At 37.0% G+C, this 16,974-nt stretch overlaps 1 protein-coding gene across 1 annotated transcript in view; it reads left to right on the top strand.

Moving 5' to 3' along the window:
• The window catches only part of cdh2 (cadherin 2, type 1, N-cadherin (neuronal)), a 78,400-nt gene that overhangs the window by 43,954 nt on the left and 17,472 nt on the right, over positions 1-16,974 (top strand). The window contains exons 3-11 of the mRNA XM_028020798.1: positions 1,621-1,829; positions 7,100-7,267; positions 9,312-9,467; positions 10,657-10,801; positions 11,057-11,229; positions 12,254-12,391; positions 12,836-13,021; positions 14,311-14,564; positions 16,510-16,652. Coding sequence (XP_027876599.1) covers positions 1,621-1,829; positions 7,100-7,267; positions 9,312-9,467; positions 10,657-10,801; positions 11,057-11,229; positions 12,254-12,391; positions 12,836-13,021; positions 14,311-14,564; positions 16,510-16,652 — 1,572 coding nt within the window. The remainder of the gene's footprint in view (positions 1-1,620; positions 1,830-7,099; positions 7,268-9,311; positions 9,468-10,656; positions 10,802-11,056; positions 11,230-12,253; positions 12,392-12,835; positions 13,022-14,310; positions 14,565-16,509; positions 16,653-16,974) is intronic.

The raw sequence follows: 16,974 nt of genomic DNA, 5'->3' as shown, positions 1-16,974 counted from the left end.
ACTTGATTTCGATGTGTTTCATTATTTTTGGGGGATGTTAATGTCATATAATTGCCAGACTCACTTTTTTTTGCAGTAAACTCTTTTCTTAAGGATGCGGTCAAAATTGTCTAAGACTATCCCCACTTTGAGAATTGTGAAGTTTCCTAAATTTTCTGACAGCCTTCTGCTGCATTGTGAGTTATTTTGACAGTCCCTTACTCTGTATTCTACCTCCGTCTGAGTATCTGCTGCTGACTTGAGATGGTTGGTGATTGCCTGAGGGCTTTGAGCTTACAGGCACCTGGTTTAAAAGCCAAACCATCAGAAAGAGAGAGTCATTTATCTGATGTCAGCATTGCCAAGTTCAAAGGGTGGAGAAAAAAAAAGCTAATTGGTCAAGAGTAATTGAACTGAAATAGGCAGTAAGGAGCTGGCCGGTATTGTAGTCTAAAATAAAAACGCTGCCACCCTGCATTTCCATTGTCGAAAGTTTAGCTTTATAAAATTTATTCTGTGTGCTGTAAGGCAATGTTTTGGCTGAATGGCAGTTTTGTGTAACCTGCAGGTTGTTATTCAGCAAATACTTTAAGGTTACCCACATCATTGAAAAATTTAATACTTCCAGGATGTGGTGTACTTGTGGTTTTCTTCCGACCCCAAACTGGTCGGCTGTATCTTTTCCTTGAGCTCAGAGAAATTTTATGCTCTCAAAGCACGGATGATACTCTGTAGACATCACTGGGTCCCGAAGGTATTGGCCCTAAGAAGATGATGTGCCCACATTCACTGCTTTTTTTGTTTTTGTTTTGTTAAGTAGTTTCACATCTGTTTAATAATTCATGACAGCTTCAGTGTAGTCTTGATATTAATGATATGGTCATGTTATAATCTTTCTAAGCAACACAACAAAACATTTTCGTACATGTAAATGAAGCTTTTTGCTGCTGAGGTGTTTGTGTGTTGGACGCTGTGTGTATATATGTGGCGTGTGTTGCACTGTCACTCAGTCGTAACATGAAACAATGTTGTACCCCTGTTGCTTTGGCACCTGTGGGACACGAGCCCCCCGTGAGCCACCTGTCTTCTGTGACTGGATGTGTACTCCCCAAGTTTTGGATTTCTGTGTGCTCTTTATGAAATAAACATCAAACTCCAATCTTGTATCTCGTAGAGTCGAGGATCGTAGTCATTCCTGTATGTCACAGGGGACAAAACTAGCATGCGATGGCCTTTGCTGAAGCAAAAAACTTGAAACCTTTCCAGCATTTCATATGTTAAAATATTCAAACTTTGTTCTTTTTTACAAAGCTTAAGACTGCAAGGCATTCAGTGTTGTCCACATCATGTTTTAAATATATTGTTTTGAGGGGGTTTCATACATTTAATAGACCTTAAACAGCACACTCCCTGTTTTACCTTAACTTTGTTCTCCTCTGTTTTTTCCTCCACTTCACCTGTTTGGATCTGTACCTTTGGGCAACAGGTTGAAGTGAATAATGTATAAGCAAGAAGTATCAGAAAACCTTTGTGGGCTTTCTGTCTCACTGAGTCTTTTTCAGTCCTTTTGTCTATATTCCCAGCTTCTCCCTCTGTTTGTCTAATTTTAAACCAAAATCATTGTGCTGCTTTCTCTTGCAGTGAAGTTTGTCAGCTGTGGCAGAGGTGGTCTGGTGCGGTTTGAATGCAGCAATCCATCTGACTTTCGGATTGAGGACAACGGAGTAGTTTACGCTGCAAGGACTCTTCAGCGCACTCCAGCCCCTGCTTCGCCCTTGCTGATCAAGGCTGTAGACACCACCACTCAGCAACAATGGGTGACACAAGTCAAAATGATGCCTCCCACACAGGTGAATAATCTTGGCTTCTCTGTAATGCTCGGTCACTTGTTTTTTGTGCCTGATATTAATGCTCTGGAAATGCAAAACGATCATTCCTGCTCTTACAGCAAATAAATAATGCATTTTATGCCTGCTGTACATTCACAGATGACTGCTTCCCTGAATTGCAGCAGGTGTTCCATGAGACAGGATGGATGCTTGCTTAATTAGAACTGAATGTGTCAATTTACCAGAAGCACAAATGTTATGTCAGCATGGTCAGTGAAGGGTAAGATCAGATGCAGAATAGCTTTAAGTAAAGTTTAACTCTGAGGTCACAGCTTTGTATTCCAGAGGAGGAGGGCACGCCTATTTTTAAGCAGGGCAATATGGGAAGCATCTGTGTGAGCTGGAGAAAGCTGCTCATCTGTTAGTTTTTGTTCCACATGTCAGCATTGTATTTGGCAGAGGATGAGTGAAATTTGACCCAAAAAAAAGCCCAGCACATGTCATGTCTGTCTGCGCTGATGCTTGGAAAGAAAGCTGCAGCTAAAGGCCGGCTCTGTTCCTGTTCCAGACATTTAACCTCTCTTAAAGATGGTGGATATCTGAATATGCCTATTTAACAATCTCTGCTGCTCATAGAAGTAATGATACACATAAAGCCATAATGTTTTCATTTGTGTGTTACTGGATTCTTACTCCCTATAAGGAAAAAGTTACCATTAAGTTGCATAAGTAAGTAATTATTGCTGTAAGATTTCGGACTGCACCAATTGCAGTTTTCTGGCCGACCGCCGATTACCAATCTTTTAAAAAGCCTGACCTGCCAATTCTGATTTTGGTTGCTAAATATAGCAAGAAAGTCGCTGAGTTGGTAACAGTGGAGTTATTATTAATTGCAAACATGCAGACACGACCTAGTGGGCAGGTTTGTCAGTCAAATCTCTAGGGGAGAGCAGAAGAGGACAGTGGCTGATTTTAAACCTTTGTTGAGGTAGATAAGATCCGGGGGTTAATATGTAAGTATTAGTTGATCATTGATCTCCCAAAATTAAGAAAATCTGTGCCAATAAATCATCTGGACGATAAATCAGTGCACCCCTAATAAGATTCTAAAATATTGGCCATGTGGTGTCTTAATTAACAAGTACAAATGCAATCTTGCTTGCTTTTACAACTTTCAATGTGCTTTTCCTTAAAGCACATCAAAAGTTGTGCTTAAAGGAACAACTTGTACACATTTCTATAAGCTACAATGCATATAGAAATGTGTATGTTTGAACTGTAATAAAATCATCTCAAAAAATGGGTGCCAAATTTACATTGATGTAAAAATGAAAGGAACACTGATAGTTTGTATTAGTGCTGTAGACCACAAGTCTGCTGGATGAAAAATGAAACCGGTTCAGGTTGGGATTTTATCCCAAGAGTTATGAAAAGGATTTACTTTATGCATTCCTATTGGTAAGTGTCATGTTAGTGAAATGTGAATTTCTGCCTCAGTCGAGCTATCTCTGGCTGATGCAAATTTCTTGTTTTCTTTGAAGTCCAAATCTGCTGATGCCGATTTCAGACAGTTTTGATTTGTATATAGACTTTTTTTCTAATGACTGTGAAAAAGGAAAATATGTTCCATGTTCTTTTAATAGAGGTTGTATGTAGCTTTGAATCAAACCTGAAATTATGGAACTCTAAGATAATTTAAAATGTTCTATCTGAATTCATTTAACTCATAAAAGGCATGGTGGTATGAGCTTTTAGCTGGTGAATTTTTCAGAGTTCTTAGTTTTTAATACATTAAATGAAAAGGAAATTCTGATGTTTCATTATTTCACCCACCAGACTCCAACTGGGACCAATTAAGGGAAATTTGACCATTTCTGATTTGCATCTTGTCCCGTCTCTACATTTATTGACTGTTTTATGCCAGAGACAATTTCTGAATTTTGCCTACAATTTAAAATATCACAGTTGTTGCCTGTGGCAACTGACTTTGTGGTAGTCTGTATCTTTGAATGTGCCCTGATTCATAATGAAATTGGGGTCTAACTTTTCCCTCTGCTCCATTTTTGAGGTCATAAGCAGTTATTCTCCTCAATAACCACCCCACACACCTCCAAACTCTTATTATTGTCATAAATCATCACATCTTTTAATCATATCGGCAATTGCTTGTTTTAATAACGCAATTAATGTGCCAGCCTTAGGAAACATTTTAATCAATGGCAACCAAACAATATCCTCATTAATTTGAGTGCATACCTCCTTGCCCTCTATCTCATCACTATTTAAACTTTAGTTCTACCACACTGAGAATACAAGCTGGGTTAGGAAATGGAAGACAGATTTTTTTCTTCTCCCTTTTCTAAAAGGGCAAATACACATACACACATACATAATCCTTCCTACACACTCACAAACATTCAGGCCATCACTCAGCCCAACACTCTGTGGGAGTCTGAAGTAGACTTTTAATCTGAAGATGGAGAATGCGGGCTAAGTGTGGATGGGTGCAGACCTCCAGTGCACCAGAGATGGATCTGTTCTGCGTTGGGCTGAACACATCCTCCATGCCATTCATCATTCCAGATGCAAGTTCCAAATAATTACTGGTCTCACTTGCAGCCATTTTAATAGGGTAATAGATATTTCGGAGGCATGCTCCTTCGCTATCTGTCCGCTTGCCTTCTCTGCATTTTCAGTGTGTGAAAGCAGCATAATCGGATTTCAAACATGATTAGTGGAAGCTCTGTGACATCTCCCCAGATGTTAGAGGAGGGGGAGTGTGGAACGTGACTCATGTTATAAGGTGAAAAAGTGGTAATTAATTTCCGTGTTTGCACAAGGCGCTTCGTTGGAGTTTGGAATACTTGACTACCTAACAAGCTGTCAGTGTTCAGATATTAAGACGATGCTGAGGAAGGTTGCTCAAAGGGAGCGACAGTTTGTCAATGTTAATAGATGGTATGATGTTCTTTTTCAGACTTTATATATACTTTGTTTTTTGTTTTCTTTCCCATCTTATTCAATTCAAGTGTATTAAAACTCTTTTTTTCTTCTGGCAATCTTAGTCCCTGGAGCAGCATAGGCAATTTGAGCTATGTGCGTGCATAGTGTCTGGCTTTCAGGTACCACCCTCCTTTGTTTCAAATCTTTTTCATTACTGCTGAGGGAGGATGGCAGATCCATTATGGAAGCTGGTATATCTGTGTGGGTGTGTTTTATCAGCACATAAGAGATCTGCCATTTAAAACAATCCAGTGTGAGGCTACAGAAGCAATTTCAATGCATACCCTCACATATGTGCTGTTTTGAATTTAAGACTTCAAAGAAAACCAGAACAGATGGACTTGTTTGATTAAATGAGGATTAATAACTATCGAATAACTCTTAAAACAAGCCTATTTGTTGCCAACATGCTTTCTTTAGTTATTAACTTTTCCAGAACATGTCAATATCATTGTGATGAGGTCAAGATGTTTTTCACACAATTAGAAGTTGTAGTTTTAATCTTCAAGTGTCATGTTGACATTTGTAATGTTTTTTTGTTGTTGTTGTTTTTTACTTATATAGAATTGTCATTTAAGTTTTGCTATCAACCTAAAACACCAAAGCAAACTGGACAGTAAATGTTAAAATAGCACCATTAGCTGTATTAATCAGGGTTTTGTGGTCAAGAGAGGAGGCTGGCAAAATGCCATGTGTGGAAGAAAGCAGTTGGAAAGTACGGAGAGATGCATTTGAAACTGTTGTGCATCTTATATTTCTAACTGTAAATATGTGTATTTCCAATTGTGGTACATTGGGCTACATATGAGAGTACCCAAAAAAACATTTTGCTACAGTTTTTGCAAGGTGATCTTATTTGGAAGGATTTGGAGCTAATAAATATCTAGAGCCATGACTTGTTCAGGCACACTGAGATTAGCTTTATCTGCAACGTCTCAAGACGGAGAAGGAAAGGAAATTCCCAGTGAAAACAAAAGTGGACTAGAGTAAACCAGCTGCCAGGATAGTGACTATCTGATCCATTTACCTCTAAGGTCAAAATGAGGAATGGCTTTGTAGCCTACTTAATCCTTTTCCAAGTTTGAAAGGTAGTGTGATTTGATTACAAGTTTGCCAATAATAGTTAAGCCAACTACTATTAGAATATATAAGCTAACGATTTTTTTTTTGCATTTTATGTTCAAACACAACATTCAAAATGATTGTATGTGAAAGATTTAAAAAGATCACAATTATCAAAACTGCTAATGTAATGGTTTTACTGTGGTTTTTACAGTAAAACCACAGGAATCACTTCCCCTGGAATCACTTCCTCTGAAGTGATTCCAACTTCAGGGGACATTTCCATGAATTGTACCATCATTATTAAAAACTCAGCTTTCAAATAAAATGAGATCCATGTCGTCCAACCACTCATCCAGGGCTTGTGAATAAGAACATTTTGTATCTTTTTTTTTTTTTTTTTTTATACAACTAACACAGTAACACCATGAAAACATTATGGTGTTGTGCTACAGTTTTAAAATGTCTGGTGTTAGGTGGAACTTAAATTGCATTGCAATTCTAGTTTGAGAACAACGGCTCCCTTAAATCACTTCTAAGATTTCAAAAGACTGGTAACTATTCCAGATCCAGCATGTTCTACACTCCAAAAAGCCAATACAGATGGTTCTTTCTAGTATCTGCTGTCTCACTCCTGTTTAGAAGTGGCAATCCAGATGAGCAGACAGCACGCCCTCTGGAAAGTAATGTCCTTAATCAGCTTCTTACTTTTTGTTCTGCTTCTAACTTTATTTAAACGCCTCGCTCATTGTGAAAGTGGTTGACTTTCTCCAATAACACTGAAAGGTGTGTTCACTGCTCTTCAAAAAGAATACAGGATGTTTGAGCTTGTATGTGGAAAGTTTAAGTTGTATGTGAAATAGCTGAAAACCTATTACATTTTCCAACTGATTCCTTGGTGCATTAATTTTCTTTTGCCAGCTTTTGCTCACATCTAAAGCATAGAAATTACTGTACATTGTGATTGGAACATGAATGTGTATATCTTATAATGTTTTATCAGACCACAAATGTCATATTGGTATTAGAAGTGGCATTAGTCACTGGATTACCAAAGTCTTTAGGAATTCCTTGGTCAGCTGTGAAAATGTTGTTGAACTATTTTTGTCTGTTGCCACAACCCACAGATCGGCACTGCCAGCCTCATAGTTATTCCTTCTGCCTGTTTAAAATGTCTGTACACTCCACTGCATATGTATGATCACTAAATCATTTCCTTTTGACAGGTCCAGGAACTCGCCGTCCCTCCAGTCATGTCCAAAAATTTCAAGGAAATAGTTTTTCCATCACAAAATGCGGACAGCACTCTGAGACGCATAAAGAGAGACTGGGTCATCCCTCCAATCAATGTTCCTGAGAACTCCAGAGGCGAATTCCCACAGGAGCTTGTCCGGGTAATGCATTTGACTCAACCACATGCATGCACACAGACATCGGTCTCTCAGCTGTAAATGTGCACTTTTTTTTTTTTTTTTTGATATGTCAACTTTGCAGATTGCATAGACTGTTGCTTACAGGACATTTTTGAAGTTTGTCATCTTTCTGATTGTATTAACCTTTGGTGCACAGAGCAGTCTTCACTAGTGAAGTGTTTCATTATTTAAAAGCATTTATAATCCGAAGAGCTCAAAATGATAATTGTTGTTGGTTGACTGTTATGATCCTGAAGTCCTCTTTTCCACATCTCAAGGACAGGTTCAGCCCAATTTCTTATCAACCATTCAGTCCTCTGTGTTAGCTGTTGCACAAATTCTGACAGCTTAGGAGCAGAGTCCTTTTTCTAGCAGTTTACTTTGTACACAGTGCAAAAATCCTGAGATTGCCATATGTAAGTTTTTATTTTTAATCCGGCTATATGTGAAGGAGGTTTCTGGGCTGGAGTTGCTGATAACAGGAGGAGGAAAGGGCCCGTTTGCTCAGCTTGGCTCAAGAGGGTGGGCACACAAGGTCTCCGCTTACATGGAAAACAGGGTAGAAAGTCCAATTATGACAGAACTTCAATACTATGTAGGAACTCATTACAGAGAAATAAAAATATAAATTTCCTTTATTGTCCCAAAGTGGGAAGAGTCTGATGCAAGAACAGCAAAGTGACAGCTGTGTAGAATTTTTTTTTTTAAATTGACAAAATGTGTATTTGTGCATTTAAAAAAAGACTATTTACAGTATGTATTTGAAAAATAAAAAATATGCAAATACCAGCAGGGATGCAAACACTTGAGTTTTTTTATTTTATTTTTTATTTGGGGGAGCAGTTAGTCCAACAGCTGCTGGGAAGAATGATCTCCAGTAACCCCTCTCTTGTGCACTTAGGATTCAGCAGTCCATTACTGGAGGAACTCTCCAGTTCATGCACGCTTATTCTCAAACAGCAGTTAGCTTTAAACTGACCTAGTATGGAAACTATTTCTCTAAAAGGGATTTTATTTGGGATTTAATGCAGTGTTAACAAGGGTCGTAATGCATCCCAGATAATTCTGTAATTATCAGTTTCCAGGTCTGAGAAAGTATGGGGGGGAAAAAGTGTAGAAACATATTGGCTTTAAACATTTTTTTGTTTTTTTCCCTTAGCTTTTATTTATTTTTTTATTTTTCTAACTTGGCACAATTTGTTGATGCTCAACAAATTCAGCTGATTTTGGTTTATATTGAAATAACATGGTTCATTTTGATTTGCTACATCACAACTATTTGACCCATTTTAATGTATTTTTTAACTTGCTGGCTAAATTCAGTCACACACACACAAAAAAAAAAATCAAATGAGGATTATTTCTCAAGGTTTTTATTGTGCTTTATGCTATTCAACTTGGAGTAAGATTGAACCTGAGATTTCAAAATGGGCCTTGTTCAAATACAGTTACTACCCTAAAGGTTGTTAGCAAATAACGACCTTATAACGTAGATTAACGATAACGATAACATAACGAGCTTTTCCATTATAATGTCTGTTCCTCATTATTGTGGGCGGGACATGAGCAGTAGCAGCTACAGTCAGCAATTGAGAATCTCAAGATTGTGGTTCTGATTAACTCAAATGAACCCAGATACTTCATTTTGTCTTAGAAATTTATCGCTGGTTCAAGCATATTGATAAAGACTCAGATCAGCAGATTATTTTGCTACACATATAAATACAATTACATTCTTGTATTTTATTTTTTTAAAAATATGCAACATTTTGGATCTTCACAATGCATTCAACAGATGTAAACCAGTAGCCATGCCTGAACTGTATTCATTTTTTTTTTAAATCCAAAGGAAAGTTGAAAGTTAAGCTGCTCTGAAACATCAAGAACCTAATTAAAGAAACTGAGTTTGGAAAAGTATGGAATTTGGAAATTTAAAATGTCAGAACAATATGTTGAAGAGTTTGAATGTAGTTATGTTGAATGGTTCTCAAGTAATGAATCTCAAATTGTATCCTTGTGCCAACAGATTCGCTCAGATCATGATAAAAACCGGTCCCTAAGATACAGTGTGACGGGTCCAGGTGCTGACCAGCCCCCAACTGGAATCTTTACCATCAATCCCATTTCTGGAGAGCTATCTGTCAACAAGCCACTGGATCGAGAACACATCCCTAGCTTTCATGTAAGTCAGATGAGATATTTAAAAAAAAAAAAAAAACGTAGAGAATTTCAATGTAATTTACCAAGGTTTTTTTGCAGTCTGCTTTATCAAGAGAAATGTGAGCTCTCTGTCTTTGTCTTGCTCTCTCTCCTTAGCATGCTGTACATTCCAGCCAGTTGGCATGTGCTCAAGGGTCATGTGTAACCTAAACAATCTCCTCAGACTCAATATAAACCAGATTCTCTCAGGAAAATCTTTCTTATCCGTCTGAGAATTTTAAGGATTTTGAAGGAAAAAAAAGTTAGTCAGATACTTGAACATGACCTGTAATTCTCAAGCTGCTTTTTTATTGGGATTTTTGTTGTCACAATGTTCAAAAATTGCCCTTCAGTACAAAGTGGTGGACATGATTCTCGGTTTTGATTTAACTGAATCTATAGTTATTGGCATGTTCATCCATCTTGCAGTAAACTGGTGTATTGAATGTTCATGTTTTTCATTACATTGTTCACTGCTAGCTTATGAGAAAGTGTATAATTTAGTGAGGTTTGGCTTTATACTAGGGATTTTAATGGTCGGCCAAAACCTGTTCTAAATTACCTTCAAGATATTAAAGATAGATAAATGTAGGTATAATAACTCTGTATTTAATAGCGAAAATCTAAAAACAGCAACCAAAATGACAATTGCATTCATGGCTTAAGTCATATGGCAAGTTAAAAATCAAAGTGGCTTACACAGCTCAAGTAGTTGTATTTGGATTATATTTTGCTCCACTGCTTGCCCAGTGGAAACCAGGATATATGAATGCTGCACACAAAATGGGTCACATGACAGAATGGGAGCTGCAGCACCTAATTCAGTCTCTTTTACTGTAAATTGTTCTGAAAGGAATTATTTGGGAAAGCCTGTTTTATCAACAATATTAAAATAATCTGCATGTCCTGAATTACAACTTTGCAAGCTGTGCACAGTGAAATTGTATAGCTTTTAAAAAGGTTGACTGTGAAAAGCACTGTAGGTGACACCAAAACAATACGTTGCAACACAACAGGATTTGCGAATTGATAAGATTCAAATACTTGTATTGTTTTTGTAAAACTACTATAATGTAGTTTTTTTTTTTCTTCTCCCAATCAGTAGATTTACAACTTTAAAATGCTTGTTTAAACCATTCTACAATCCACATGTTTTTCTTATTCTCCTTCAGCTGAGAGCTCATGCAGTAGACCTGAATGGCAACCAGGTGGAAAACCCCATAGATATTGTGATCAACGTAATTGACATGAATGACAACCGACCAGAGTTCACTCACCAAATCTGGAACGGAACTGTTCCAGAGGGCTCCAAACCAGGTAAGGCTTTTGCACGTCTTTTTTTTCCCCCATGCATGTGCCTCCAGCTCTAATGTTGCTGCAGTATTAGCAGAACAGCTATTATTCATTTGGTACTTTAAAGTTTGAAAGATGAACACTGGGCTTTCATTATCCCAGTATTATCTAATGTATTAACAATTAATACATTAGAAGGTCACATGGAGAATATATATATATATATATATATATATATATATTTTTTATTTTTTATTTTTTTTATTTTCTGTCTCAAAGGAACATTTGTTATGACTGTGACATCCATCGACAAAGACGACCCCAAATCAGCGAACGGCATTCTTCGATACAAGATCTTGTCTCAGAATCCAGAGAGTCCGTCTCCTAATATGTTCACTATCAACAACAAAACTGGAGGCATCATTACAGTGGCTGCAGGCCTGGACAGAGAGGTATTTAACTCTTTTTTTTTTTTTTTTTTTTTTTTTTTTTTTTTTTTTTCATTTAATGATAAAATCCATATCTTTTATAATGCCGACAGTGATCATGGGTAGTATCTTCAATTGCTTCTGGCTCTTTATCACTGAAACGTGTGCATATGTCTGCATGAATGGGCTGCGTTTTTAAACAGGCGGTTAGTTTAGCTGTTAATATTCAAACTGCCTAGAAACTAATGAACCACAGCAAATTTTGCTTATTACCACCGAAATGAGAAGTAGAAGTTGGCTTGGCTGTTTCACACTTATTACTCTTACAAGGAGCCACTATGCATCACTAAGCAACTAACAGTTTTTCTATCCACCCATTTTGTTTTACTTGTATTTTCTTTTTTTCCCAAAAACATTTTATTTTTGCATTTTATTCTCTCCATTACCCCTGTTGCAAAGGTTACTGCTCTCTATAAATTGGGGTTGCATGACTGTTTGAGGAAAATAAATAAAATGATGTATACAGCTGGAGCTTGGTAGCCGCAGCCTTGTGAGGGCAATCTGGCTGAGGTGGCTGCTCAATCACTCCCACCCTGGGGCCACCCTTTTATGTCCGCAAGTCGCCACCATGAAAGTAATTTGCCTGGCTCTCATTACCTAGCAACTGGTCCATCACCTGAGTGGTTTTTAATGTGAAGAGAGTCATTTGTCCCCTTTACGGTACTGTTCATTGTGCGTCTCACGCGCACGCACACAAACGCTCATTAGCCCCAGAGGATGAAATCAAATTCATGCGAAAAACTTGTCATTTATCATCATAATTAAGATGTTGGACTAGTCACATTTGCTTCATCTTTGTAGAAATAATTTAACACGGTGCGAATGTACATTGCTAGTACTATCTTATTAGGGATAGTTGTGAAGTAGAATAAAATATAGTGAAGTAATATGGAAATTATGTCTTTGTAAAGTTATAATACAGTTTAATTTGAAATCGTTTTGTGCCAACTGTCCAATTATCTCCTTTTATTCTCTTCTTCTCTTCTAGAAAGTGCCTCAGTATACATTGATCATCCAGGCAACTGACATGGAGGGTAACCCCATGTATGGCCTGTCCAACACAGCCACTGCTGTCATCAGAGTCACTGACGTCAATGACAATCCGCCAGAATTTACTGCTGAGACGGTAAGAAACAAGCTCTTATCTGAGATTCCACTAGAATAGATTTAAGATCCCCCATTTTATCCGAGCGTTGGGTGAATGCACTCAACCGTCAGTTCTGCTCACTTACCTAGTTTTGCTTGCCTTGCACTTCTGCAACCATACACATACACAAGTCACCAGCCATGTGTAAAGTGTTATATCCTACTCCAAATGTTGACACGTACAACTGCGGGGATGTCTGCCTCAGTGAAAAAGGCACTTACCGGGCTCACAAATCACAGAAATTTGTAATGCTGCTGTTATGCTATCAGGGAAGCACAGGGAATGAGAACACCGTGACCAGATGATAAGTTACCTTAGATGTCTGTTTACCCTTGATTGGTCCTGCTGTGCTTCGTGAGCCAGGGCACAGCATAGTATCGCTAACAGCTCTCTCTTCCTTACATTTATGGTTTATTCATGCAGTTTTATGGGGAGGTCCCTGAGAATGCCGTGAATGTTATAGTGGCCAACCTGACGGTGACTGACAAGGACCAGCCCAACACACCTGCCTGGAATGCGGTGTATAAAATCACCGGGGGCGACCCCACCGGCAGGTTCTCAGTGCCCACCGATCCAAATACTAATGTGGGTCTGGTAACAGTTGTTAAGGTGAGGGACATCTTCATATTTCTACCCTTTCAGCCTATCAATGCATTGAATATTTTGCTACAAGAATTAATGCTTTACTGCAATTAAATAATTGCAGTAAAGCATCTTTTCATGTGTGTGTTTTACTTATGTGGAGGGATTTCCAGTTAATGCTAAAAGTGTTCTTTTTTAATTTTAAATTTAATTTAATTGGACCCAGATGTATGTTTTATGGTTGGACATAAGACATGCTTGAATAATAAAAAATATGAATATAAATTGAGAAAAGAATGTGTTTTACGCTTTTCCTGTCAAATTATTTACAATCAGTGGAGAAACCTCTGACGTCACTCTCTCTTATACTGCTAATCACCTTTTTTGCACGTTTCCACTGGTATTTTGAGGATTTCTGTTTAGAAATAAGTTATGTGTCTTTGTTGTTGAAAGATCTCCTTGCCAATACCCTAATGTATAGCTCCCCCTACAGATTCTCCATCAGATTCAATTCAAAACTTTGGCTAGGTCTCTCCAAAACGTTGTGTCCAGTTAGAAGAAACATGCTGGTATAATTAAAAGATTGAAAAAAATCCAGACCTCTTTAAGGGTATGAATAGTTTTGGGCTTAACTGTAAATGCATAAAATCTAACTCTTAATGGTTTGTCCTTGTTTTTTGTTTACATTTTTCAGTCAGCTCTAATTGCCAGTTTCAAGGCAAAGAAGTAATTAAAACTTTACAGTTTTAAAACCTTAAACATGTATAATGTAAAGCACTTTGAATAGCTCTGTTGCAACGGTGTGAAATACAAACAAACTATATTTGACTTACCATAATTATGGTTTAGTCAGTTTTTTATTTATTTTTTTTTAATAATATGCTCCAAGTAAATCTACAGTTGACTGAGCAGCATGTCTGTGAAGCAGCAGACTGCAGACTCTGTGTCTGAACCGATTACCTGACTATACTTGTGTTACTCGATAATCAGAAATGCAGCAAATGTTTAATGTTTTTCTTAAACTCTGTGTATCAAGATTTTCATTATTATTATTTACACTTTTACATCTTTAGCTCATTTTTGAAGGTCAGGTCACATTTCAAGCTAACATGGTTGAACTCATATCAGCTTTGTTTCTTTGAACTGATTGTAACAGGATATAGCATCTCTTTTCACATTTCTTGGCTATCCTAATATTTTTCAGGCTTGATGAAAATGTTCTTTTGTAGGTTGCTTCATATCACACAAACACAATTCTAATGTGATAACTTTTCTCTTCAGTCCAAGTCTTTATTCTCGTCCTCACTGTTTTCCAGCCCATTGACTATGAAATCAACAGACAGTATGTGCTGACAGTGGAAGCGAGAAATGAGGTTTCCCTGGCCAGAGGTATTCACCCTCCCAAACAGTCCACTGCCACCGTCTCCATCAAAGTAATGGATGTCAATGAGAGTCCTTACTTTGATCCCAACCCCAAGCTGATCAGGCTGGAAGAGGGAATGTTGCCCGAATCAACGCTGACCATGTTCACTGCACAAGATCCAGATCGACACATGCTGCAAACCATTAGGTAGGCAGTATGCAGATATAATAAAGTTTGCATTATTAAAATGTCATTAAAAGACTCCACAGACATTGAATTCCCAAAAAAAATCTGTTTTAAATGCTTACGACCACTTTTTATATTATTAACAGGGCTTCTCAAAGGTTCTTGTGTTTGGGCTTCTGTATAATTCAGGAGCTAAATTGACTTAAATGCTGCTTTAACCAACTTTGCACCATTTATGATAAATTAATATTTTCTTCTGAGAAAAGGAGGCTTTAGAAAGTAAATCTAGTTCTTTCTCCTACTTCAACCTTTAAAATACAACTCTTTTGTTCTGTACTAAGCATTAATCAGTTATGCAATTAAAATGGAATTAATATTGGCTTTTTCTGGCTTATGTTGGAATCCTATTTTTTCTTATAAAATCTGCTGTGCAATTAAAGTTCTGCCTTTTTCTAAGCTTTTTTAATGCTAAGCAGTGGAGTTAAAGTCTCAGCCTTTAATTGATGTAGAACTGGAAGTTCATTGGTGGAAAACAAGCTTATTACATATTGCATATTTTGTTTAGATTGATTACAATTCTATTTCCCAGTAAAAACCATTAATTAAATTATTCAAGTTTAAAAAAACAAAAAAACAAAGCATGGTTGGATGTACTAAAATGATTTAATAATTCCTCCCTTAGAACTATGGCTTCACGTGTCATTGAAATGTCAGCTCTGAGCAAGATTGACATTGAGCTGACATAATTTTCTAATGCTGTTACAGTGAAATTGGTTGAAATCTGCACAAAGTTATCATGCATTTAGTGATTTTTGTCCCAATTTTAAACTGAGATGCACTGTTACGACCACTTTATTTTTGTGATGGCAAAGAATAATGCTTTATAAAAAGGCTGTGCATGAAGGAAGCAGACCATATGCGTACCCTCACACGGTCTGCTTAAGCAAAGTTCATTTATATGATTAAAATAAATTGACAATTTATTTTGTTTTAAGTTAAAAAAAACAATAGGAAATACATTTTCAGTTATTGTAGAGTACATAAAATACATTTTATGTCATCTGGTTTTCTGCCTAGCATTTATTTACTCCTAATGTATATTTTTGATTTGTGCAATATGTTTACTTTGCTTAGTTTCTTTGTCTAAACCATTCCACAAAGCCATTCCACAAATTGATGTGCACATGTTTTTAAGAATGCTGCTAACATATAGTTGCTTTAAATTGCATATCCTTCTCATTTCATACCTACTGTCTCTATTTTTAAATAATTTTGAACATCGCTTGGGGAAAAATATTGTTTCTTGCTTTGACGATCAGTGTGTGGTTTAAAATAGTATTAGATCTATATATTTTATAAGTTGTAATTTGGAAAAAAAAAAAAATTAATGGTAGATTTGTGTTCTTGGTACCAGATATTATGTTTTACTCTTTACTTGCTCCATTTTTTGTATTGGTCATATTTTTTTGTAAAAAATAAATATTCCTCACCACAGGCTAGGACACCGTAATCAAAGTATGTGTCGGTAATAGTGTTTAGTAAAGTGTTTTTAATTTTTAGTGTCTCTGGTTAAAAAGACACTGAACAGCCAGCTTGTCTTGTTCTTCAATAAACCTTTTCTTTTTTGCAATTGTTTATAGCTACTCAGCTTGTTTTTTTATTTTTTTTTTTATCAACTTAAAAGTAGTCCACCAGAAATGAAGTTTTTCTTGCAGTAAAATTTGAGGCATTGATGTAAAAAAACAAACAAAAAAACCCCAGCTTGTTTTGTTTGGGTGCTGCAAGTTGCTGAAAGAGTAATGTGAAATATGTCTGAAGTATTCGGCTTAAACAAAACAATTTTTTTTTAACTGTTTTAACATTCTACAAGATAAATTGTGGCACCTGTATCTCTACAACACTAAGAGATGAGAGCTGACAGCTAAACTGAAATGAAACATCTGTGTATTTCCTGTTCTTGCTTCAGATATTCTAAGCTCTCAGATCTGGCCAACTGGCTGAGGATTGACCCCGGCACTGGTCGGATTTCAACAATTGCCATTTTGGACAGAGAGTCGCCCTATGTGAAGAACAGTTTATACAATGCAACATTCCTGGCCACAGACAACGGTATGTAAGCATTCAAGTGCTTCTGCAGTTGCCAAAAATACCTTGTTGAGCTTATGTGATGCACAGGTTTTATGGTCTGGATGTTTTACTCAGACTGTTACACAAGCACCTTTTTTAAGGCCATTACTGCTAGTGTGTTCAAGGGAAGCTAATGGCTCCTTTTTTCAGACAGAAGCCCAGTGGATGTCTAATGTAGCCCAGCTCTCAAGGGTCAGTCTTCCACCCAGTATTCCTTTGACTGCTTTTGTAATGCTTTTCACCTGAAGCAGCTGCCTTGTTTACAAGCTCCAAAGATGTTCTCCAAGCTAGAAGCACTATCATG

The sequence above is a fragment of the Xiphophorus couchianus genome, chromosome 6 (assembly GCF_001444195.1).
Source record: "Xiphophorus couchianus chromosome 6, X_couchianus-1.0, whole genome shotgun sequence".
In the NCBI taxonomy this organism is placed as follows: Eukaryota; Metazoa; Chordata; class Actinopteri; order Cyprinodontiformes; family Poeciliidae; genus Xiphophorus; species Xiphophorus couchianus.
Note: the sequence above shows the minus strand (reverse complement) of the source record. Positions and strands in the feature narration are given on the sequence as shown.